The 19551-nt window shown below is 31.9% G+C and overlaps 1 protein-coding gene across 1 annotated transcript; it reads left to right on the top strand.

Annotated features, from left to right (window-relative positions):
• Window positions 1-8519: 8519 nt before the first annotated feature.
• On the top strand, window positions 8520-14485 carry LOC18596041 (mitochondrial-processing peptidase subunit alpha). Its single transcript, XM_088807789.1, has 13 exons — window positions 8520-8741; window positions 9270-9446; window positions 9575-9871; window positions 10665-10832; window positions 10990-11157; window positions 11354-11434; window positions 11639-11705; window positions 11928-12025; window positions 12289-12358; window positions 12507-12577; window positions 12787-12836; window positions 13919-14031; window positions 14118-14485. The coding sequence occupies exons 1-13, from the start codon at window positions 8703-8705 to the stop codon at window positions 14174-14176; spliced, it is 1458 nt and encodes a 485-aa protein (XP_088663915.1). The 5' UTR covers window positions 8520-8702; the 3' UTR covers window positions 14177-14485.
• Window positions 14486-19551: the final 5066 nt, after the last annotated feature.

Below are 19551 nucleotides of genomic sequence, written 5' to 3'. Positions count from 1 at the left end.
TTGGTTCCATTGGTCGGTAAAAAAAAATATTAATTCTATCAAATAATATTAGCAATAGAATTTTTTAATAAAAATTGTAAATGAAAAGTTATGTTTGTTTTTTTATATTATAATTCAAAGATATTATAAAATATAATATGAATAGTTGTATTTTTGTAACCTATTCGTTGAAACAATAATTTTGTATTTTGAGGTGTCTTTAAAATATAAAGATGATTAATGAAAAAGTTGGTGACACTCGAAAGTCTATATAAAAAACTTTTTGTTAATTTGATAGACAAAAACAAACAAGATAATAGCAGAAAAGTATTATCTTTTGAATAAAAAATTAAAAAATAAAGATACATTTTATCATATTTCAAAAATATTCAAATTCTTTATAATTTATTTATAGTAAAAAATAACGTATAAGGTCAAAACAACTATACAACCCTTGAGTGTGTTTAGCAATTTACTTTCATAAGTTTAAGACGATTTTAAACGTTAATTGCATTGTATCCTTAAAACTATATCACATAATTCCTCATTGCATATAGCATGATGAGGGCAAAATAAATTTTAAAATAATGTAATATACCTTGAAGTCAATTTTATTAGTTTCCTTTAAATTCCAACTAAACTCCATTTATACTAAAATTTTATTGTATTAGTAAATTTTATTATTGTTTAATCAAGTAAATTATTATTTTTTTAAATAAAATAAAATACTCATACATCTTTAAATTTCAATCAAAATTTCAAATAAATTTATTAATTTTTGAAATGAATACTCCGCTTTTTTGTCCCAAAAGTGTAAATATCATTAACAAAGATTATGAAAATACTCAAATATCATTTTTTTTATTAATTTAAAAAATTATTATTATATTTTTTGGAAAAAATAAAATAAATGGGAGAGCATTGAATCTGGTGCTCCCCAAGGGAGGGAGTACCGATTGGTGCTCAATATTTTTTTTATTTTTTTAAAATATATAATAATAGTAATTTTTTAATTAATAAAATATATGTAATAGTAATTTTTAAACTAATAAAGGATAAATTTATTATTTCAATATTATCATGTCATCAAACTAACAAAAATATTAACGGGTAATCTATATGTCCAGCAGAAAATTTTTTTGAAGGTAAAATATTTATTTCAAAAATTAATAGACTTAGTTAGAATTTTAATTAAAGCTTAAGAGGTAAGATATTTTACTCAAAAAGATAAGTAGATATTTTTTATATAAATAATAGTCAGATATAGTGGAATCTCAAAGGGGGCATGATTCTTTTAACATCTGGAATATACCGCAGGAGAAATTTATTTTAAATTAAATGAATGTTGACGTGTCATGTGAGTTAAATGGTTTTACTGATTATAATCATATTAAGAAACAAAGTGGCAGATTTGTGTTATAAGAATTAGAATTAAGCATAAGTTAAATTAACATATTAGTATCAGGACAAGTTATATGTTTAGAGCAAGCAGAGAAATGGAAGTATAGAAAAGTGATAAGAATGGAATTTTATTTCCACTTGAAGCAAAATGCAATAGAAATGAAAAACATGCCTTGAAATTTCAGAGAAGTCGAAAAAGATATGAAAAACCGCCATGATATATATATTCTGCATTCGTTTTCGAATAAAATTTATGTGGAATTGCCCAGTGGCACGTGGCGTCAAGAGATCAATGGCAGGTGGAATAATATAATTAATCTTGACTTTCCAATTAAATGTTTTGCTAAATTAATGACAATGATTAGCTCATTCGTCTTAATTAATAATAAGAGGCATGTAAGCATTCACTTAATATATTTGAGTTGTTTAGCGTGACTTCACTTGAGCGTAATGATTCATGCGGGGGGGAAACCTGTCCATCGCCATGTCACTGCTTCCACATAAAAACTGTGCATAGAATAGAATGGTGAGATGATGATTTAGTTAAGATTGATAATTACTCACTACCATAACTGCAATGCTCGAAATTTTAATGACATAATCCTTAATTAATTATGAAAACATATCTAATGCATACATATGTCCAATCAAGTTTATTAACTGATTGATTAAATACCGAAAGCAAAGCATGCTTCTCATCTTTGTTTCTCAAATTATCTACTTGTATTTCAGTTGCACGTCAGCAGAGACAAGAATGCCAATTGACGAGCCAACGTCCAAGGAAGGAGAGGACCCTCTTTCTTAGTTTCTCCTATCACATTATTTATTTTTAAGTAAACAGATAATTTAAATATAACATTGTAAGGTTCATTTCTACAGAGCATAAACTTACCTTTATATACTTAGGAACTAAATTTAGAAAGAAAAAAAAAACTATTTAGGGTATGATTAGTTCGTAAAATGTAATACAAGAGAACAAAATATTTATTATGTAAGAATAAAATAAAATAAAATGAGAATATTTATTACATAATTTGATTAGTTTGTGAGAATAAACATCGATTAATATATGGTTGGATGGAGAGGCGGAGGGAGGGAGCTTAGTAGGGGCCTTTGCGTTCCTATAGTTTTAGTTTTATAATTTTTCCTTGTTTTTTTTAATTTTATAATTTTGTCTTTACTTTTTTAAAAATTCTATAATTTTACCTTCACGAGCATTAAATTTCTTATTTTTGTCCCTTGGACAAAAATCCTGACTTTGCAACTGGTTAGATGTCTTTTGCATTATTAACACGAGATCATAGACAAGTTAGACATAATTCTTACATGGAATTGACTTCATCATTAATTCTAAATGAATGAAGGACATCAAATCTCCAAAACCTTTCTCTTCAGGTGGTATTTGATATTTTGCGAGGAATGTAGTCGTTGGAAATGTGATTACTAGGAAAGTAATTTTGCAATGTTTGATATAGCATAGAAAAGTGATGATTGTAAGCAATGTGATTTCTGAGAAGATTATATTGTAGTGTTTGATTTGAAAATACTTTACTGAAAATATAATATAAATTTACAAAATTACCCTTATATATGAAAATATAAAATTAAAGATATTTACATTTTTTATAACCTAAATTTTTAACTTTTCAATTTATTCCTTAAAATAATAAATAATAGCATGGAAAAAATAATATTAAAATATGTAAAAATACTAAATATTTATTTTTAATAAATTAGTTGAGTTTTAAAGAATTAAATTAATTAATTTAAAATATTTTATAAATTAATTAATTAAATTAAATTAACTAAGTAATTAGTTAATTAATTAATTTAAAATAATTAATCAATTAATATTAATCACACATTTATATAACCAATTATCATTTCTAATTAATTCATATGCCCTTTTTGTTTCTTTTTCTTCTTCTCTTTTCTTTTCTTCTTTTTTTCTCACCTTCCTCATTACACCCATCTTTTCTAGCAAACATTACCTTAAAGAAAGGTAAGAAATATGTGACCTCATATATCATGTTCGGGCCCTGTATAAGGTAAGAACCAAAGTAAAGCTTGTCAAGGCAAAGGTTTGCTATATACATGAACAAATTTTGTAGCACAAACGAGTACCCATGTACATAAACTGACCAAAAAACTAGGAGAGAGCACTGATCGATTGCAACTGTGCAATCGACCAGAATTGACTTCGACAGTCACAATCGGCTCAGTTATTCGATGTTGGTTTAGGAGGTCGGCTATAATCGTCGGTTTTGAGTGCTTCACAATTTGGTCGCCAACCACACTTCCTCCCTACCAGAGTTGATCGAAAAACTAAGGGAGAGTGGTGAAATTTAATTTTTAGCCTCTTTGATCCCCTTTTGTCTTCTTTCCCTTCCTTGATTGTTGTATACACTCATCAAATCAACCCTTTTTTTCCCTTTGAAACCTTAAAAAGCTTTTTGGCTTCTTCCTTGGTCCTCATCAATTGTTGTTGTCGACCCCTTGCTACTGTCGTCGTCCTCCTCACTAGTCGCCGATCCCCTCTTGCAATTGCTATCATCTTCCCTTTGTTCAAGCCTCAAGGTATATACAATGTTGAAGAACTTGAGTAGCTGACAGATTATGCTTGCTTTGTGAATAATGAAAATCAATTTTTTTGTATTTTCATGGGTTTTGTGATTTGTGAGACTTTTGTTGTGATTTTTTTTTTTTTACTATGTGAATTGTGAACAATGAAAGCTGGTCTTCCCTGTCCCGGATATGCTCTAGCCTTTAGCAGTCCAACTTATTTGGTTATTTGATTATTGTCTCATGTTTGGACTTTAGCCGTCCAACTTCACAAAATTTGTTGATGAAAAAAGTAATCATAAGGTTAGATGTAGTCATTGTGATAAGTTTTTTTTTTTTTTCATAATTGGGGGAGGTGGGATTCGAATCCTTCTCTTTTAGGTGGGGGGATTATGCACCAATCAATGAGATAAATGTTCGGGTGCGTGATAAGGTTTTATGTGCTGATATAAAAAGAAAAGGAACATTTTCTTTAAATAATCATGTTAAGGTTTGTCCGAAGTTGAAAATACTTCCTGTTGGTGAGGAGAGTAATAAAATGGAATTAGTTTTTCATCAGGAGGAGATGGATCTTTGGGTAGTTGGAAGTTTGATCAGGATGTAATTAGGAGGAGTTTAGCTGAGATGATCATTCTAGATGAGTTGCCTTTTAAATCTGTGAAAACGAAAGGGTATAGGAAACATGTCCTAGATTTCATATACCATCATGATGGTTCATTGCTAGGGATTGTTACAAGATTTATGCTGATGAAAAAACTCATATGAGAAAATTTTTGAGATCATGTATTGGTTAAATATGTCTCACCACAAACACAAGGATTTTAGTACAAAAAATTAATTATTTGTGTCTGACTGCTCATTTTATTGATAAAGATTAAAAGTTGTAGAAAAGAATTTTGAACTTTTGTCCCATTACTAGTCACAAAAGTCACGCTATTAAGAAGGTAATTGATAGATGTTTGGTTGATTGGGGGATTCAAAAGATTTTTTATATTACTGTTGATAATACTAGTTTCAATGATGTTGCAATAGGACATTTAAAGAAAAAATTTAATATTGCTGAAACTAGTATTTTAAGAGGTAATTTTTTCATATGAGATACGCTGCACATATTGTTAATCTTATTGTGATTGATGGGTTAAAGGATATCAATGACTCAATTGCTAATATTAGATCAGTAGTGAGATATATTAAACAATCTCCTTCTAAATTAATCAAGTTTAAGGAGTGTGCTACTAGTGCAGGAGTAGATAGTAAGTGATTATTGAGTTTGGATGTGTGCACCAAATGGAATTCTACTTTTTTGATGTTAGATACAGTTGTGAAATTTGAAAAGGTTTTTGCATCATTTGAGTATTGTGACAGTAGTTATAGACGTAAACTAGTGAAGAATGGAGATGAGGTGCCTGATGATAACGATTGGACAACTGTTAGGAGGATTTCTCTTTTCTTAAAAGAGTTTTATGATATGTCTGTAAATGTTTCAGGTACATCTTATATCACTGTCAATTATTTTCTTGATTCTATTTTTGATGTGTATGACCCTTTGATTGAATGGCAAGAAAATGATTATGTTGATTTGAAGTTTATGATAATGAGAATGAAAACAAAATTTGACGAGTATTGGGGGAATGTGGAAAAAATGAATTTGATGTTGTACATTGCCTCGATTATTGATTCGAGAAAAAAGCTTGCTATGTTAATGTTTTCTTTAGTGAAAAAAATAATGGATGAGGTGTTTCAATAGTATAAGAAATGTTGCAACCCCAACCTCAATCTTATGTTGTTGAAAGTGGTCAAGAGTCTCAAATGTCAATGAGACAAGTCACTGATGGTGAAGGTGGGCATGATAGTGCTATTGTTTCGAGTGGCAAGGATCCAATAACTACTAAGAAAAGATTGGGTGCTTTTAAAAGGCATAGGTTAAACTGTGGCTTGGAGGAGCAGAAATCGGAATTAGATAAATATTTATCTGAGCCATTGGATGATGATGCTAGCGGGAATACTAACTTTGATGTTCTCATATAGTGGAAACTCAATCAGTATAGGTTTCTTATACTTGTTGCTATTGCTCATGATGTATTAGCGGTTCTCATATCAACAGTTGCTTCAAAATCCACTTTTAGTATTGGTGGACGTGTACTTGATGCATATAGCTGTTTTTTGACTCCTAAAATCGTGCAAGCACTTATTTGTACTCAAGATTGGCTATATGGAAAAGCACGTGGTGATTCGAAGCAACTTGAGGATGATTTAGATGAGCTCGATAAACTTGATTTCGATAATTATTTCTTTGTTTTTTTAGTTCTTTGTTTAATTTACCATAATATAGTATCATTTTTTTTCTCAATTTATTTCTTTGTTTTTTTGGTTCTTTGCTTAAAGATTTTATCATATTTGTTATATTATTTTTTAGATTTAACAAAGATTACGTTAAAGCCCATATGTGAAATTGAGACTGGGTTTGACTCTAACTCTGAGTAACGTGTTATTTCTATTGACTATTTTCACTTTTCAAGTAATATTATCCATAAGTGTTATGCATATTTACATTTATAATTTATTTAGATCATCTTAACACAATTATTTATACTAATTATTTTATATTTTAATATTTTTATGAATATGTTTTGGAAAATTATTGCATTGGAGTTGGAGGTCTGAGCCTTCGAGGTCCATCAAATCTATGCTTTGAATTTTAGTAATTTATGTTATCTTACTTTTGGTTGTGTAACTTCTAACTTTTATGAATTTGTAGTATGTACAATTTATTAATTTATGTTGTATTTCTCGAATTTAAATTAATTGCATTACATAAATTACTAAATTGAATTACAGATTATGTACAATTTATAAAATCTTTTTCCCTTATCTTTTCTATTTTATTTAATATTCTTGTTAGCCAATTTAATATATGGTATTTATTGTTTCTTTTTAAAAAATAAGTTACTGATTTGGCATTTTTATAAATAAAGAATATAATGTTTATTGATTTTTACTAAAAAAAATTATATAGTCTTTAATTATATAATTAAAAATAAATCATACAGTTTGAATTACTTATTTAAATAATATGAGTTTGATTTCAATTATAAAAATGAACTTGACACAAATTTAAAATCAAACCCAATACAAATTTTTCAATGATTTTAATATTTTTAGACTATTTAAGCCCAAACTCAAGTTAAGCCCAATCCACCTTCCGACCAATCGAAATTGACCGAAACCGAGGTCAAATTTGATTGATCAGTTTTTCCTTATGACCTGTCAGTCCAGGTCGGTCATAAAGATAATCGGTTTTGGCAGTTTTGGTTTCTCCTGAAACTAAAACTGACTGAAACCAATCGATGCTCACCCCTCCAAAAAAATCCCTGCACAAAGACAACTGTTATAGCAAAAGCCAAAAAGAAAATCCCAAAATACTTTCAAACATAGGAATTCTTTACTGCAACCTAAAAACCCCTAGATCCACAAGCCCACAACCATAAGGGACATATCATCAGAATAAACAAAAAAAGTGAAAAAAAGCAATTTATCAGATAAAGCAAACAATGAGGGGAATCTTGGAAGAAGATGAAGACAAGGAAAAAATAAAAAAAGGGGATCAGGCAATGGGTAGGACAATTGGGGAAACATAAAATTTGTACCTTTCCCTTTACAAAAGGAAAGTTACTTTGCATTCGTGGGAGCATTCCCTCGTCGCATTGTAACGATTTTGCAATGAGAAGATTTCATTTGTCTAAATTGCAAACTAAACGTTGCAAAGACATTATGAGCAACTAAATCAGAAAAAAGGTTGGGAACTTACACCATAATATCATACGCTATCTTAGAATTTCAATCACCATAGATTAGAATTTGAACAAAACTATTTATCCTCTTATTTTTGTATTGAATCCTTAATTTTTTATGTTAAAATAGACAAAATGAAATTTATTGGAGTGCTCAAATGTGAATACTTTTAAGAGGGAGGTTTTGGTTTCAACATAAAACAATTTTTTTTGATAAATATTGTTTGGTGAGATACTTGGTTAATATCTCATCAAAACAATGCTTTTGCTACTTAAATCCTCATTATATTTCTTAAAAAGTTATTATAATCAAAAGTAAAAAAAATCAAAATTAATTATAACACAAATAATAACATAATATTATTATATATTTACAATCTATTATAATATTATTTACTTCTACATCAAAATACATTTTTCAAAAAAACAAAATTTAATCAAAAACTTAGTTTTTTCATGTGTTTATTCCCTTAATATTATTTTTACAGTTATAAATTTTGAGGTAACAAATAATAAGATTTCATTACGTATCAAATTGTGTAACAATAATACTAACTAAATAAGGTTTAAATGTAACAAAAATCGTAGAATTTGAATTATATTTGCACCATGATACTCATTATCTCTATTTTGAGAATGGTATATTTTCCATTTCTTTACTGCATAAAGCAAAAGAAAAATGGAGGGAGGAACGGCTGGTCATACCCTACATGAAGGGTCCCATCCCACCCATAAGATGCTGAGATGCCAAAGATCAGTAGAGAGACCAGAACGTATCAAAATGTTTATGAAAGCAGAGAATCCAAACTCCTAAACCCCTGAAAAGCGGAACAGAAATGAACATCTTTTTCGCTTCCTTCTTGTATAAACAGCCACCTTAGACTCAGGACTTTTCTCTCTTACAACAAATAATAAAACGCTTTCAGAAAAACAGAGTCCCCAAAACCTTAAAACCACGAAAATCAAACCATGTACAGAACTGCCCTTTCTTGTTTCAGGGCTGTGAAGGTCAGTTTTTAAACTCAAAACCCCTCCTCTAAAACCCTAACAGTTTTCTGTTTGTTTCTCGAGGAAATGCAATATAAAAGAGGACAAAAAAAAAAAAGGTTTTAGTTTTTGTCACATGGGTTTTAAGAGCCATTTAATTACATTGTTTAAGATATGAAGTTTTCCAACTCTTGTCTTCTTCCAGCTCTGCGTTTTATCTCTTTGCATCTTATGTAGTGATCTGATTATTGCTATTTGATGTTTAATATATCCATTTGTTTTTTATTGGTTTGTTAAATTGGGTATGTTTTTTTTCCCCTGTTTATGCTGCATTTTTAATGCATCTAAATATAAATGTGCCGTGGCATTAGAAAAAGATACTATGTATATATGTTGATTCATCGAATGGTTTGCTCTATAGTTTTACAAGCTTTGCTCTTTTTTCTTTTTCTCTACTTGGGGAGATGATACTGGGCAAAATTAAACCATTGGTGGGAGGTCTTCTATGTAGTCACTTACAGAAAATGCTTTCTGAACTTTTATGATTAGGGCCGCACTGGCAATTTGGCAGCTGCCCGTTATGCAACTTCAAGTGCTGTTGCTTCTTTGGAGACACCATTAGAAGGCGTTTCCCTTCCACCTGCACTACCTGATTATGTTGCATCTAGTGAAACTAAGGTTAAAACTCTATCCAATGGTGTGAAAATAGCCTCAGAGAAATTACTGGTATTGGAACTTTTCTACACTTCATATACTGAACTGCTATTTTCATTTTTAAGTGATTTACTGCTACTGATTTCTGTTATTTGTTTCATTGGTTATAGTTTAGTGAAGTTCTTTGATTGTTTTATCAGACTCCTGCTGCCTCCATTGGCTTATTCATTAATTCTGGTTCCATTTATGAGACACCAATATCATCTGGTGCCTTCCACTTGCTGGAGCTGATGGCATTCAAGAGCACTACAAACCGCACCCACTTGCGCATTGTTAGGGAAGTTGAGGCAATTGGAGGTAATACATCAGCCTCGGCCTCTAGGGAGTGTATGGCATACACCTTTGATGCCCTTAAGACCTATGTTCCTGAAATGGTAGAATTGCTTATTGATTGCGTGAGAAACCCTGCCTTTTTGGATTGGGAGGTTAATGAAGAGGTATTTTTTATTTAATCATGCCAATTTTCTGATTAAATTGACAGTTGTCTTTTCCAGAATTCTTAGTACAAGGGATCCATGAGTTCTGAGAAGGTAGAATGAGATATGTTTGACACTTTCTGTCCTTTCAAGTGATAACCACATCTGCAAATGTACTTAAATCAATTTTCACCCTTTATATTATAGTTGGAGTATTATGTTTCGATATGGCTGTTGGATGTTAGCAAAGCAACAATGACAGCAAATCATGCACATGCTAAATAGTATCAGTTATATTGTGTGTTCAAGGAAATAGCTTGTTGCAACTAGTATTGCTTACCTCCAAAGAAGGCTTCTCATTTCCTAATTCCCAACCCCAGCTCAATTATGAATTTTTTTTAAAAAAATTCTGTTACATCTAAGCTTATCTGACGAGTCTTCATGGCACCTTCATAATTGTGTAAATTGATAAAGCTAAAACCCACCAGAACAATGGAGAGGAAACAAGTCTTGTGTTTTGGTCTTGTAATTTAAGGAATTGGTACTGGAATAAGTACCATTGATTAATTTTCTGTATTATTATGCACTTCAGTATAGTTATTTCTATCATTCTCTGTATTAGCAAGTTAATAGCTAATATACGTAGATTTATTTTTTAGTGTGTGTAGCTATATATGGGACAGTTTTGTGAGATTGGGGACTCAGTATCTGTTTCCATTGATTATGAGCTTAGAACAAGGATTTTGCTCGTTTTTGCTTTTTTCAGTTCTTTGCCAATTGTTGAGTATTTAGATTATACCACATTCTTGTACAGTTGCAAAAGTTGAAAGCTGAGTTGGAGGAAGTATCAAAAAATCCTGAGCGTTTAATTTTGGAGGCAGTTCACTCTACTGGTTATTCTGGTGCATTGGCTAATCCTCTTTTGGCACCTGAATCAGCGCTAGACAGATTGGACAGCAGTATTTTGGAAGAATTTGTTACTGTAAGAATCTGTCTGTGCTGCTTGTATCCCTGCATGTGTTTTACATGAGTAGCACAATTTTTTCAGTATTTTGAATATGTGACTTTTGTTTTGATTGATATATGTTTTATTCTCTTTCTGTCTTTTTGCTGAATTGTGGTTGATTTGAGGGTTTTAGGAGAACTATACAGGGACTAGAATGGTCCTGGCAGCATCTGGCATTGAGCATGAAGAGCTTTTACAAATTGCTGAGCCACTTCTTTCTGACCTCCCAGCAGGACCCTACCTGGAAGAACCAAAATCTGTTTATGTTGGTGGCGATTTCCGTCGACAAGCTGATGCACCGGTGTGTTTTACTATTCATCAGAAATAAAGTGTCTAAAAACATCACTCCCCCTTTCCCCCCCACCAAACCCCCCCACCCCCCCCCCCCCCCCCAAAAAAAAAAAAAAAAAAAGAAAAGAAAAGAAAAGAAATTCTCTTTAGACCTTATGATTTCTTCTTTCTTGTTGTATATTGAAAGTTTTGGTTGTCAATTGCAGAGTACCCATTTCGCTCTTGCTTTTGAAGTACCAGGTGGCTGGAATAGTGAGAAAGAATCTGTCATTCTGACTGTAATGCAGGTGCTGGAGTTGAACTTGCTTCATCTATTATTTAATTTCTTTAGATTGTATATTCCCTTTTCCTTTTATTAAGATTGACAGCAAAATTGTTGGGTCACATTGTCACGTGTCTCTTGTGCATTCTTCAACTTTACTTTTTAGTTTCTGTTCTCATTTTATATGATTTCTGCTTGAATGGTACTAATGATTCTGATTGACCTACAGATGCTTATGGGAGGAGGTGGCTCATTTTCAGCTGGGGGTCCAGGGAAAGGGATGCACTCACGGCTATGTGAGTTTTTCTTTTATCTGCCATAAAATTCTCCATGCTTGACAATTTGCATTTGATTTTAGCTGATGTCATTTTTCAAACAAAATTTGTTTCGCAATAAACTTTCATTCTTCCTGTTAATGGTGAAATAGCACCAGTTTTTGCATGTATTTCATGCTGAACCTCTCTCATGCCTAAGCATATATGTGCTTAATTTTCCTTTTCTTTGTTCTGCTTGGACAGATCTCCGTGTATTGAATGAGTATCAGCAGATTCAATCTTTTTCTGCATTCAACAGCATCTTCAATAATACTGGATTGTTTGGCATCTATGGTAGCACAGTAAGGCTATCATTACATACTCTTCTTCCCTGTTTGTTCGCTCAAAAATTTTGTAGCAGTGTGTGCACATGTATGTGCAGATGTGCATACGGTCTTTATTATAGCACTTTATAAGTTTCTATCTCTTAGTTTTTTCAGTAATGCATTTTGATCTTTCAGAATCAAATTAATTAAGTGGTAATTATTTTAATTGGGTCTGTAAATATTCTGCTTGCCCACCTTTTGAATTACAAAAAGTTGAGAGTGCTCAATTTTTGTGCCAGAGCTCTGATTTTGTGTCAAAAGCAGTTGACATAGCAGCAGAAGAATTACTTTTATTGGCAGAAGGAGCAGGTTTGCTTGCGTTGCATTTTTCTTATTTTTTGTCTTTATGTTTTTTGGCCACTCCTTTTCGCATGGCAAGTTTTTTCATCATTGCTACCCCTGCTCTTTTTGTTTTCTTTTCATTCTTTACAAATTTTTGAACTCATCTTGGTGGCAGTTTCTCGGCTAATGATAAAACGTGCACAAGAGGCCACAAAATCTGCAGTACTGATGAATCTAGAATCTAGAGTATGATTTCTCTCTCTCTCTCTCTCCTCTCCCCCCCCCCCCCCCCCCCCCTCCCCAACACACACACACACACTTCAAAATCCATTTAGAGTTGTGCATTGTTCTGGCCAGTTATATTAATTGCAATACTTTCTTAACCAATTTGTTGGTTTTTGCTATATTGTTCTATGTTTTGTTAAAAGAGTTGTAATATTAGTTGTATTTATCAGATGATTGTGGCAGAAGATATTGGAAGGCAGATTTTAACATATGGAGAAAGGTGTGTTTATGGACTTTAAATTCCTCTTTCTGTATCTATCCTATGCATTCAGACATGATCACCTACACCTAATCTAAGAAATCTATGTTTTGACCTGCATCTTTATGCAGGTAAGACATGCATGTGAGAAAATGGTTTATGGAGAACACAAAATTACAGGCTTGTGATATTTAATTCTAGTTACAAGTGTAATTTTCCTCATTTTTAGAGATTATATTAGAAAAATTTGGCACTTAAATCGTATATGGTTGCAACTTCAATTCTTTTACCCCCAATAATGCTTTATCAAAATTTCACTATAGACTGTCAAAGCTCCAAGCAGAAACCTCTCTGTAATTTTTTTCACCTGCAAACATATACCCTGCTACAGAGGGTACTTGTGTACTTGTCCGAAATTGGTTACGACAACTGTGGTTTCATGACGTCAAAAAAATTTGAATTAGTAATTAATTTAAATGCTTATATTTTGAAAATGGTCATATGAGCCAAATGACCTTATTGTGAGTTTGTGATGTACTATAGCATTATTTTATTTATTCTCTATGGTTAGTAAAAATTTCTGCTCATTTGAATTGTGAAATTCATATTAATTGTTACTATTTTGTAAAATAAGTTTTCTTATGTTCTAGTTTCAAACATGTTTTGACATCCTCTTTTGCCTCTGCAACCCAAACGTTGGGCTATACTAATCATGCTTTGATAATAATTACTTGGTGAAAATCCCTTAGATGGTTGCTTTGCTAATGAGTTCATGTCTAGTCTGAACTGGCCATGAAAACTTGTTTGCTGTTATTCTCTTCTTCAGTGGAGGTTGCACTGTGTTATCAACCTTTCAAAATCATTAAAAAACAAATCACTTAATGGAATAGGCTTAGTCACTTGATTCTAGGCTTCTCAACTTGTATTTGAAGGGAATGATATGTACTGTGACAAATAGTGCCAAAAGAATTTAATGTCTAGGTGTGTTGTTTTCTTATGGATTTTACTTGGAAGTGGTGCTTAAATTCTACTATAATTTTGCCTCATGAAAGGGAATATGCAATTTGTTTTTCTGTAACGTAATTTGTCTTATTTCTTCTCAGGAAATCTGTACAATCGTTTTTAAAAATGGTAGATGAAGTCACTTTGCGCGACATTGCTGATATGGCTAAGAAGATTTTATCCTCACCTCTAACAATGGCATCGTATGGTGATGGTAAGTATCTGATTGCCTGGGAACTATTTGATCCAAAGTCTTGTTGTAATCTGATTATGAGATGCTTTACCCTTCTTGCTTGGCAGTTATTAATGTCCCAAGCTATGAGTCAGTTAGCAGCAAGTTTCATGCGAAACGAGTGTAATGATTGAATTTTGAGCCAGAGGTGGGTTTACAATGGTGGCAATGCGGGCAGCTGCTGATATCCTAAAACTTTTTTGGTAGTATATGTAACTACTACAAATTTTAATTTTTCATTTTAAATTTGATTATTGGGTTGCAAGAAGTGCAACTTGACAAGTATTGTATCCCAAATATTGCCTTTTACATTATGCTATATGTTCCCAAATCCCTACATACATGTGTATTTACTCAGATTTTGTTTATGAACATGTTGCTCCTCAGTGGAATAATAAGTCAGCCAAGGTTTTTTAGCGGGGGTAATTCTCACAAATCAAGGTCTTAACTTTATAAATGATTAGGTATATTATATCTTTTCATGCTCTCTAATATTGTTTCCTAATTTAACCAACTTCTTACTTTTTGTGCCTCAGCCACTATGCTAATTTAATTATCAGAGGTTCAAGTGAAAAACACATCCAATGCGTACGTTGTCCACCTTTTATTACTCACTAATATTTTCCAAGTAAAACTAGTTTTAATTTAGCCTTATTTAGCAAGAGGTGCTCTAATAACTCATTCTCACTCTCTAATTATAACTATACATTAAGTTGTGTGTTTTTTGGTTTTTGTCGCAAGCAGAGCAGTTGCTCATTGCTAGTCATCTACCGTATGTGCAAGAGAAGAAGGTTGGTTTTCAGTCCCAGCCAACATTAAAAGCTAATTAGGCCAAGCAAAGACCATTGCTATCGGCTAGCCGATGTCCCAGTAGTAGGCAGAAGCCGTGCCCACGAAGCACAAACTTGTAACTGTTTAATGGCCAAGAGGTAGTCCTTCCGTTGCTTAAAATGTTTGTTTGACATCAGTTCCTCAATTATTTGCACGCTAACGCTCTAGTTTGCTTCAATTATTTTTGGTTGGATAGAGCGTACTCATTATTGAAGTAGAAAACCAATGTGCATGCCAAAATTCAACATCCCACTGTTTTTTTTCTCATTGGTAACACTTTAGCGATAATTAACCTGTCCATTTTCATTATGCTCATCCTATGTTTTCCCACCAAAATCACCTTCAACGACCACAATCTGGCGCTGCTGGCCGGTCACCACCACATTCCAGGTGTCAACTGCCTTAGCTGGCGTCTGGCCTTGGAAACAGATAACATCCGAGACGTGACCTGGATGTGGTTCCACAAGTGTGTGAAAATTATACATGTTTCCTTCTGAAAGGCATGCACTTTTGTTATAAGCATACAAAATGAGAAATGAATACGATATTTCAGCTGCCTTCAATGGTATGTAACGAGGTTCACTAAAGCTAAAACCAAGGGTAAAAAGAGATTGTCTCTATTCCCAATAATTGAATTGAACCAACTTTGATACTTTTTTGTATGGCAAACTATGGGCATTGTCTTTTATTTTGATTAATATTTCAGGGCAAGGGCATAGCACCAGCATCGACAGCGACACCAATACATGTCTATACAATAAGTAACTACTGCATCCCCATCGGTTTCAAGATTGTCATTTTGACAAGAAATTAAGCACAAAACTTAAGACAAATCACTCAACAAAATATGAACAAGGTGGGGTTAACTTATCACACCTGGGAGAAGCTCATTCTAAAGTAATTAATTAAGCATTAATTATGAAATTTTGCTATTGTTTTCTATTTACTTCCATCTTTCTCCTGAACAATGGACTTTTCCTGGGTCACCACAAATCATTAATGTTCTACGTGTTTTCTTCTTCAAGCTCAAAAATATTATTATCTATCTACTTCCTACTTTCGCAGGCCATTAAAGGCTAAAACCAACAAAGCATGACCAACTTAGGATTATTATTCTATCTACATACATATATACGTATATCTAGACATTTGAATTAGTATCTAAAATCAGCACAAATGGATATAAAATTTACCGAAAATCATTAAAAAATTTAATTTGTAAACCATACAGTGGTAATCAACTTCATTTTGCTCTCTATGGAATTATTGTACATGTTACATTTGTGTATAGAAAATCTTAATGATTGATTTTTTGGAAACAGGCAAACCTCTGAAAAGGAAACTGCAGCAGTCGTGTACAAGTAGAAGAAAAGGACAGAGCTTGTAGCAGCACGGGATATTAGAATCCTTGAGAACAAGGGAGATCAATTGAGCGATTTGTCGGGCAACAATGCTGGCAATCGTACACTCAAAATGCCGAATCCAATGCTCTACATCGCTTCAAAGTTTGCAACTTGCAACAATTATATGATTGGTATGAGCAAAAAGGTTTAATATTAAAAAGAAAACAAGGTGTGGTGCTTCAATCCTTCAACCATAGGTTTAAATTTATGTATCTATATTGCAAATACCATATATTACCTATGCTTGCCCTCTCTTAAGAGTTGTTAACTTCGTATCTGTGCTTTCTTATTTTTTTTTCATTTTAAGACAGAATTTTTTTTGGCATATTTATGGTCAGTTAACAACATTTCCACTCAAAATACTGTTCAATTTTATATATTGTGCAGTCAAATGTACAACATACAGTTAAATATAAAAGAAAAATATCGTTAAAAAGACTATTAAATTAAGCTCAAATTACCAAAGAACATTCAAACAATATATTTAAAGCCCAAACAAGCTGTGGCCGAGGCAGAGATGCACTACATGGGAAGTAGGGTGATTGGCATTGGGTGGGGAAATGCTATATGCTCTGTTCAAAATGAAATATTACCAAAAAAGGAAAAGAAAAAGAAAAGCCAAAATTAATGGTCAGGAAAAGAAGATGGTTGAACTCAAAAGTGGTACATAGTGAGAGTGAGACTGGGTCGGAGAAGAACTGATGGTTGAAATATTGAATAAATTAGTGCAGCTCAAGCTCAAGCTCAAGCTCAAGCTCACTCAGTCGACCTAGGACCAGATTAATAGTTTGTGGCCTCTGATTGTGACTTAACGATTCTTCAAACTCAATCATTTCACTGTGCACCGCATTTGGATCGTCATGCAGCAGTAATTAGACAGTTTGGTGACCTATATCCATGTTTCATACTTTCCATCCTACTATCAAAACAACAAATTTTTAGAAAAAAGGAATTTTAAAAATAAGAAAGAAAATTTAATAAATAAATGTTTCTAATACTATTTTATTTTTAATTAATATGTTTATACAAGATTAAGAAAGTGCATCATCGTAATTTGTTTTTTAAATAGCAAGACATTAATTTTATTACTCAATGCTGAAAAGAGCAAACACATAGGGGGAACTGTAAGGGTCAGTTTCCGAAAGGAAAAGCTTAAAGAGCATAGGATTGAAGCAATTGACATGGTCACATCTACCGTTGCCTCTGGTTAGTTTCTATAGTTGAGATCTTGAGTGAACACAGAGATCGCGGTGAAAGAGCTTTTGTCTCCCATGAATTCACGCGCCTATCCCTCTTTTACAACTTTCCAAATTAATGTCGCTCTCAATGTTATTACTTTAAGGTTGTCGGTTGTCCCTTTTTTTTTTTTTTGTTTTATCATCTATAAACCCCCTTTACCACACTGTTCTGATGGAAAACAATTTGTTGGATGACCCTGTTTTTCTCCTTTTTTTTTTTTTTTTTTTGCCTCTCTTGTCAAAGTGATTAGTGATAAGCATGTCTTACAAACTACAAAGAGTCAAAGGGTCCATTATTCAGTAGAGGTGGGCTTGTGTTCTGGAATTCTCCTTTCCAACTACACAGCTGCAATGTTTGGTTCAGTGAATCTAACGCTTTTTCCCACCTCTTCTTGGATAGTGAGTCTAGGTTTTCTTGCAAGAAGAAATTAAAGAGGGGAAAACAAGGATCCTTAAAACTTGTAATGGTGTCTGTTAGAATGCTAAAGATCCCTAAATATCTTCCTTTGACTTTGCTTTTTTGTGTATTGTGATCCAATGGATCACTTGTAACACATTTCTCCATTTGAGGTAAATCCATCCTTCAAATATTCACTTAAAATCATTATGAAGTCATCCACATCAACTCCTTTCTCTAACTCTGTCCACACACATACACATCATGATGCAATGGTAGGTTAAATGCATACATTTGCTAGCACAGTGAAATTTTGGAGATTGATAATTACACAATATATGTATTTAAGGGTCTTCTTTTGGTTTTTTTTTTCTACAAGAGAAAGTAATATGACTTAAAATTTAGGATTTTTACCTAAATCCCACCCACCTTTACCACTTGAGCTAAGCCCAAATGTACCAAAAGGGTCTTTATATCCTTTTCTTTAGATTCTTTAATAAACATGAATCACATATTTAAAGTTGTTGCTCGGCATGGATTATATGTCATGTCAACTTTATTTCAACAATTTAACAATTTCAAATACTTGATTTATTTTAATTTATAAAGAACTTTTCCTCAATCATGTGTCTAAAGGAAGTGTGAAAACAAGAACATATTAATAATGCTAATATCATTCTCAAATGTTTAATCTATTGCACTAAACTAATGGAAATGTTGTTTCCACATAACTTTTGACTTTTATCTATTAGATGCATTTACAACAATCAAGATTCAATTCATTCAATCTACTTGAATGTAGGTTAAGCCGCTTGAGAGATTTGAGTTGACACCTTAAAATTTATAATAAACACTATTTATATCTTTTATAATTTCAAATTTCTTTCACGTGATACTTTGTAATTTTTGTTTTCAATTAACAATATGGAAATATTTTTTTTCCAGTTAGCATCTTATGGCTAACTTCTATTCTATATATAAGAGTTTGGACTGTTAATTTTATCAAATAAAACTACAAAAATCCTCTATTCTATAAGAGATTATTTTGAAAATTTTAGTGAGCAAAATTAAGAGTTTAATCCCCTGTGAGATAGAAATTATTTTCAAAATACTAATTGAGAAAAAAAAATATCTACTCTATGCTAATTGAAAATAAAATCACAAAATTCCATATGAACAAAAATTAAAATCACTAGAAGTGTAAGTAAAACTTACCTTTAAATCGAATAGCAATATGTAATTAAATTTGAAAAAAAGTTAATGCATCAGATATATAGTTGCAGGAACAAAAATGAAAGAAGAAAAACAAGAAGGATATAAAATGAAAGAAATCAAGTACTCCCAATCTCAAATATATCTTTCATGAAAAGCAAACTGAAGTGGGATAATGGGAAACTAATGCAATTAGGTTAATCCATATGATGTTTTAATGATCCTTACAGGAGATTTTTATTCTTGTGTATAATTTATTTTAGAATGGAAGGTAGATTATAGTCTCAGTTGTTAGTTTTTATTTTTGGTTTTACAAAATATATACAATTAATTTGCCCAAATATAAGTTTACAAATATTTGTCATAAAATGGATAAGGACAGCCAGATAATTAAATACTAAAAAAGAGGTCACCTAACCAG

Source organism: Theobroma cacao, chromosome 6, assembly GCF_053813885.1.
Source record: "Theobroma cacao isolate CCN51 chromosome 6, ASM5381388v1, whole genome shotgun sequence".
Lineage (NCBI taxonomy): Eukaryota > Viridiplantae > Streptophyta > Magnoliopsida > Malvales > Malvaceae > Theobroma > Theobroma cacao.
The sequence above is the reverse complement of the archived record's forward strand: the minus strand, read 5'-3'. Positions and strand labels throughout refer to the sequence as shown.

Bases quoted from the DNA above. Each gene is read 5' to 3' on its own strand.
- LOC18596041 (XM_088807789.1), top strand. From the start codon at position 8,703: ATGTACAGAACTGCCCTTTCTTGTTTCAGGGCTGTGAAG. The intron at 12,578-12,786 runs GTATGATTTCTC...TGTATTTATCAG, and splicing joins TGATGAATCTAGAATCTAGA to ATGATTGTGGCAGAAGATAT. The intron at 12,837-13,918 runs GTGTGTTTATGG...ATTTCTTCTCAG, and splicing joins ATTTTAACATATGGAGAAAG to GAAATCTGTACAATCGTTTT.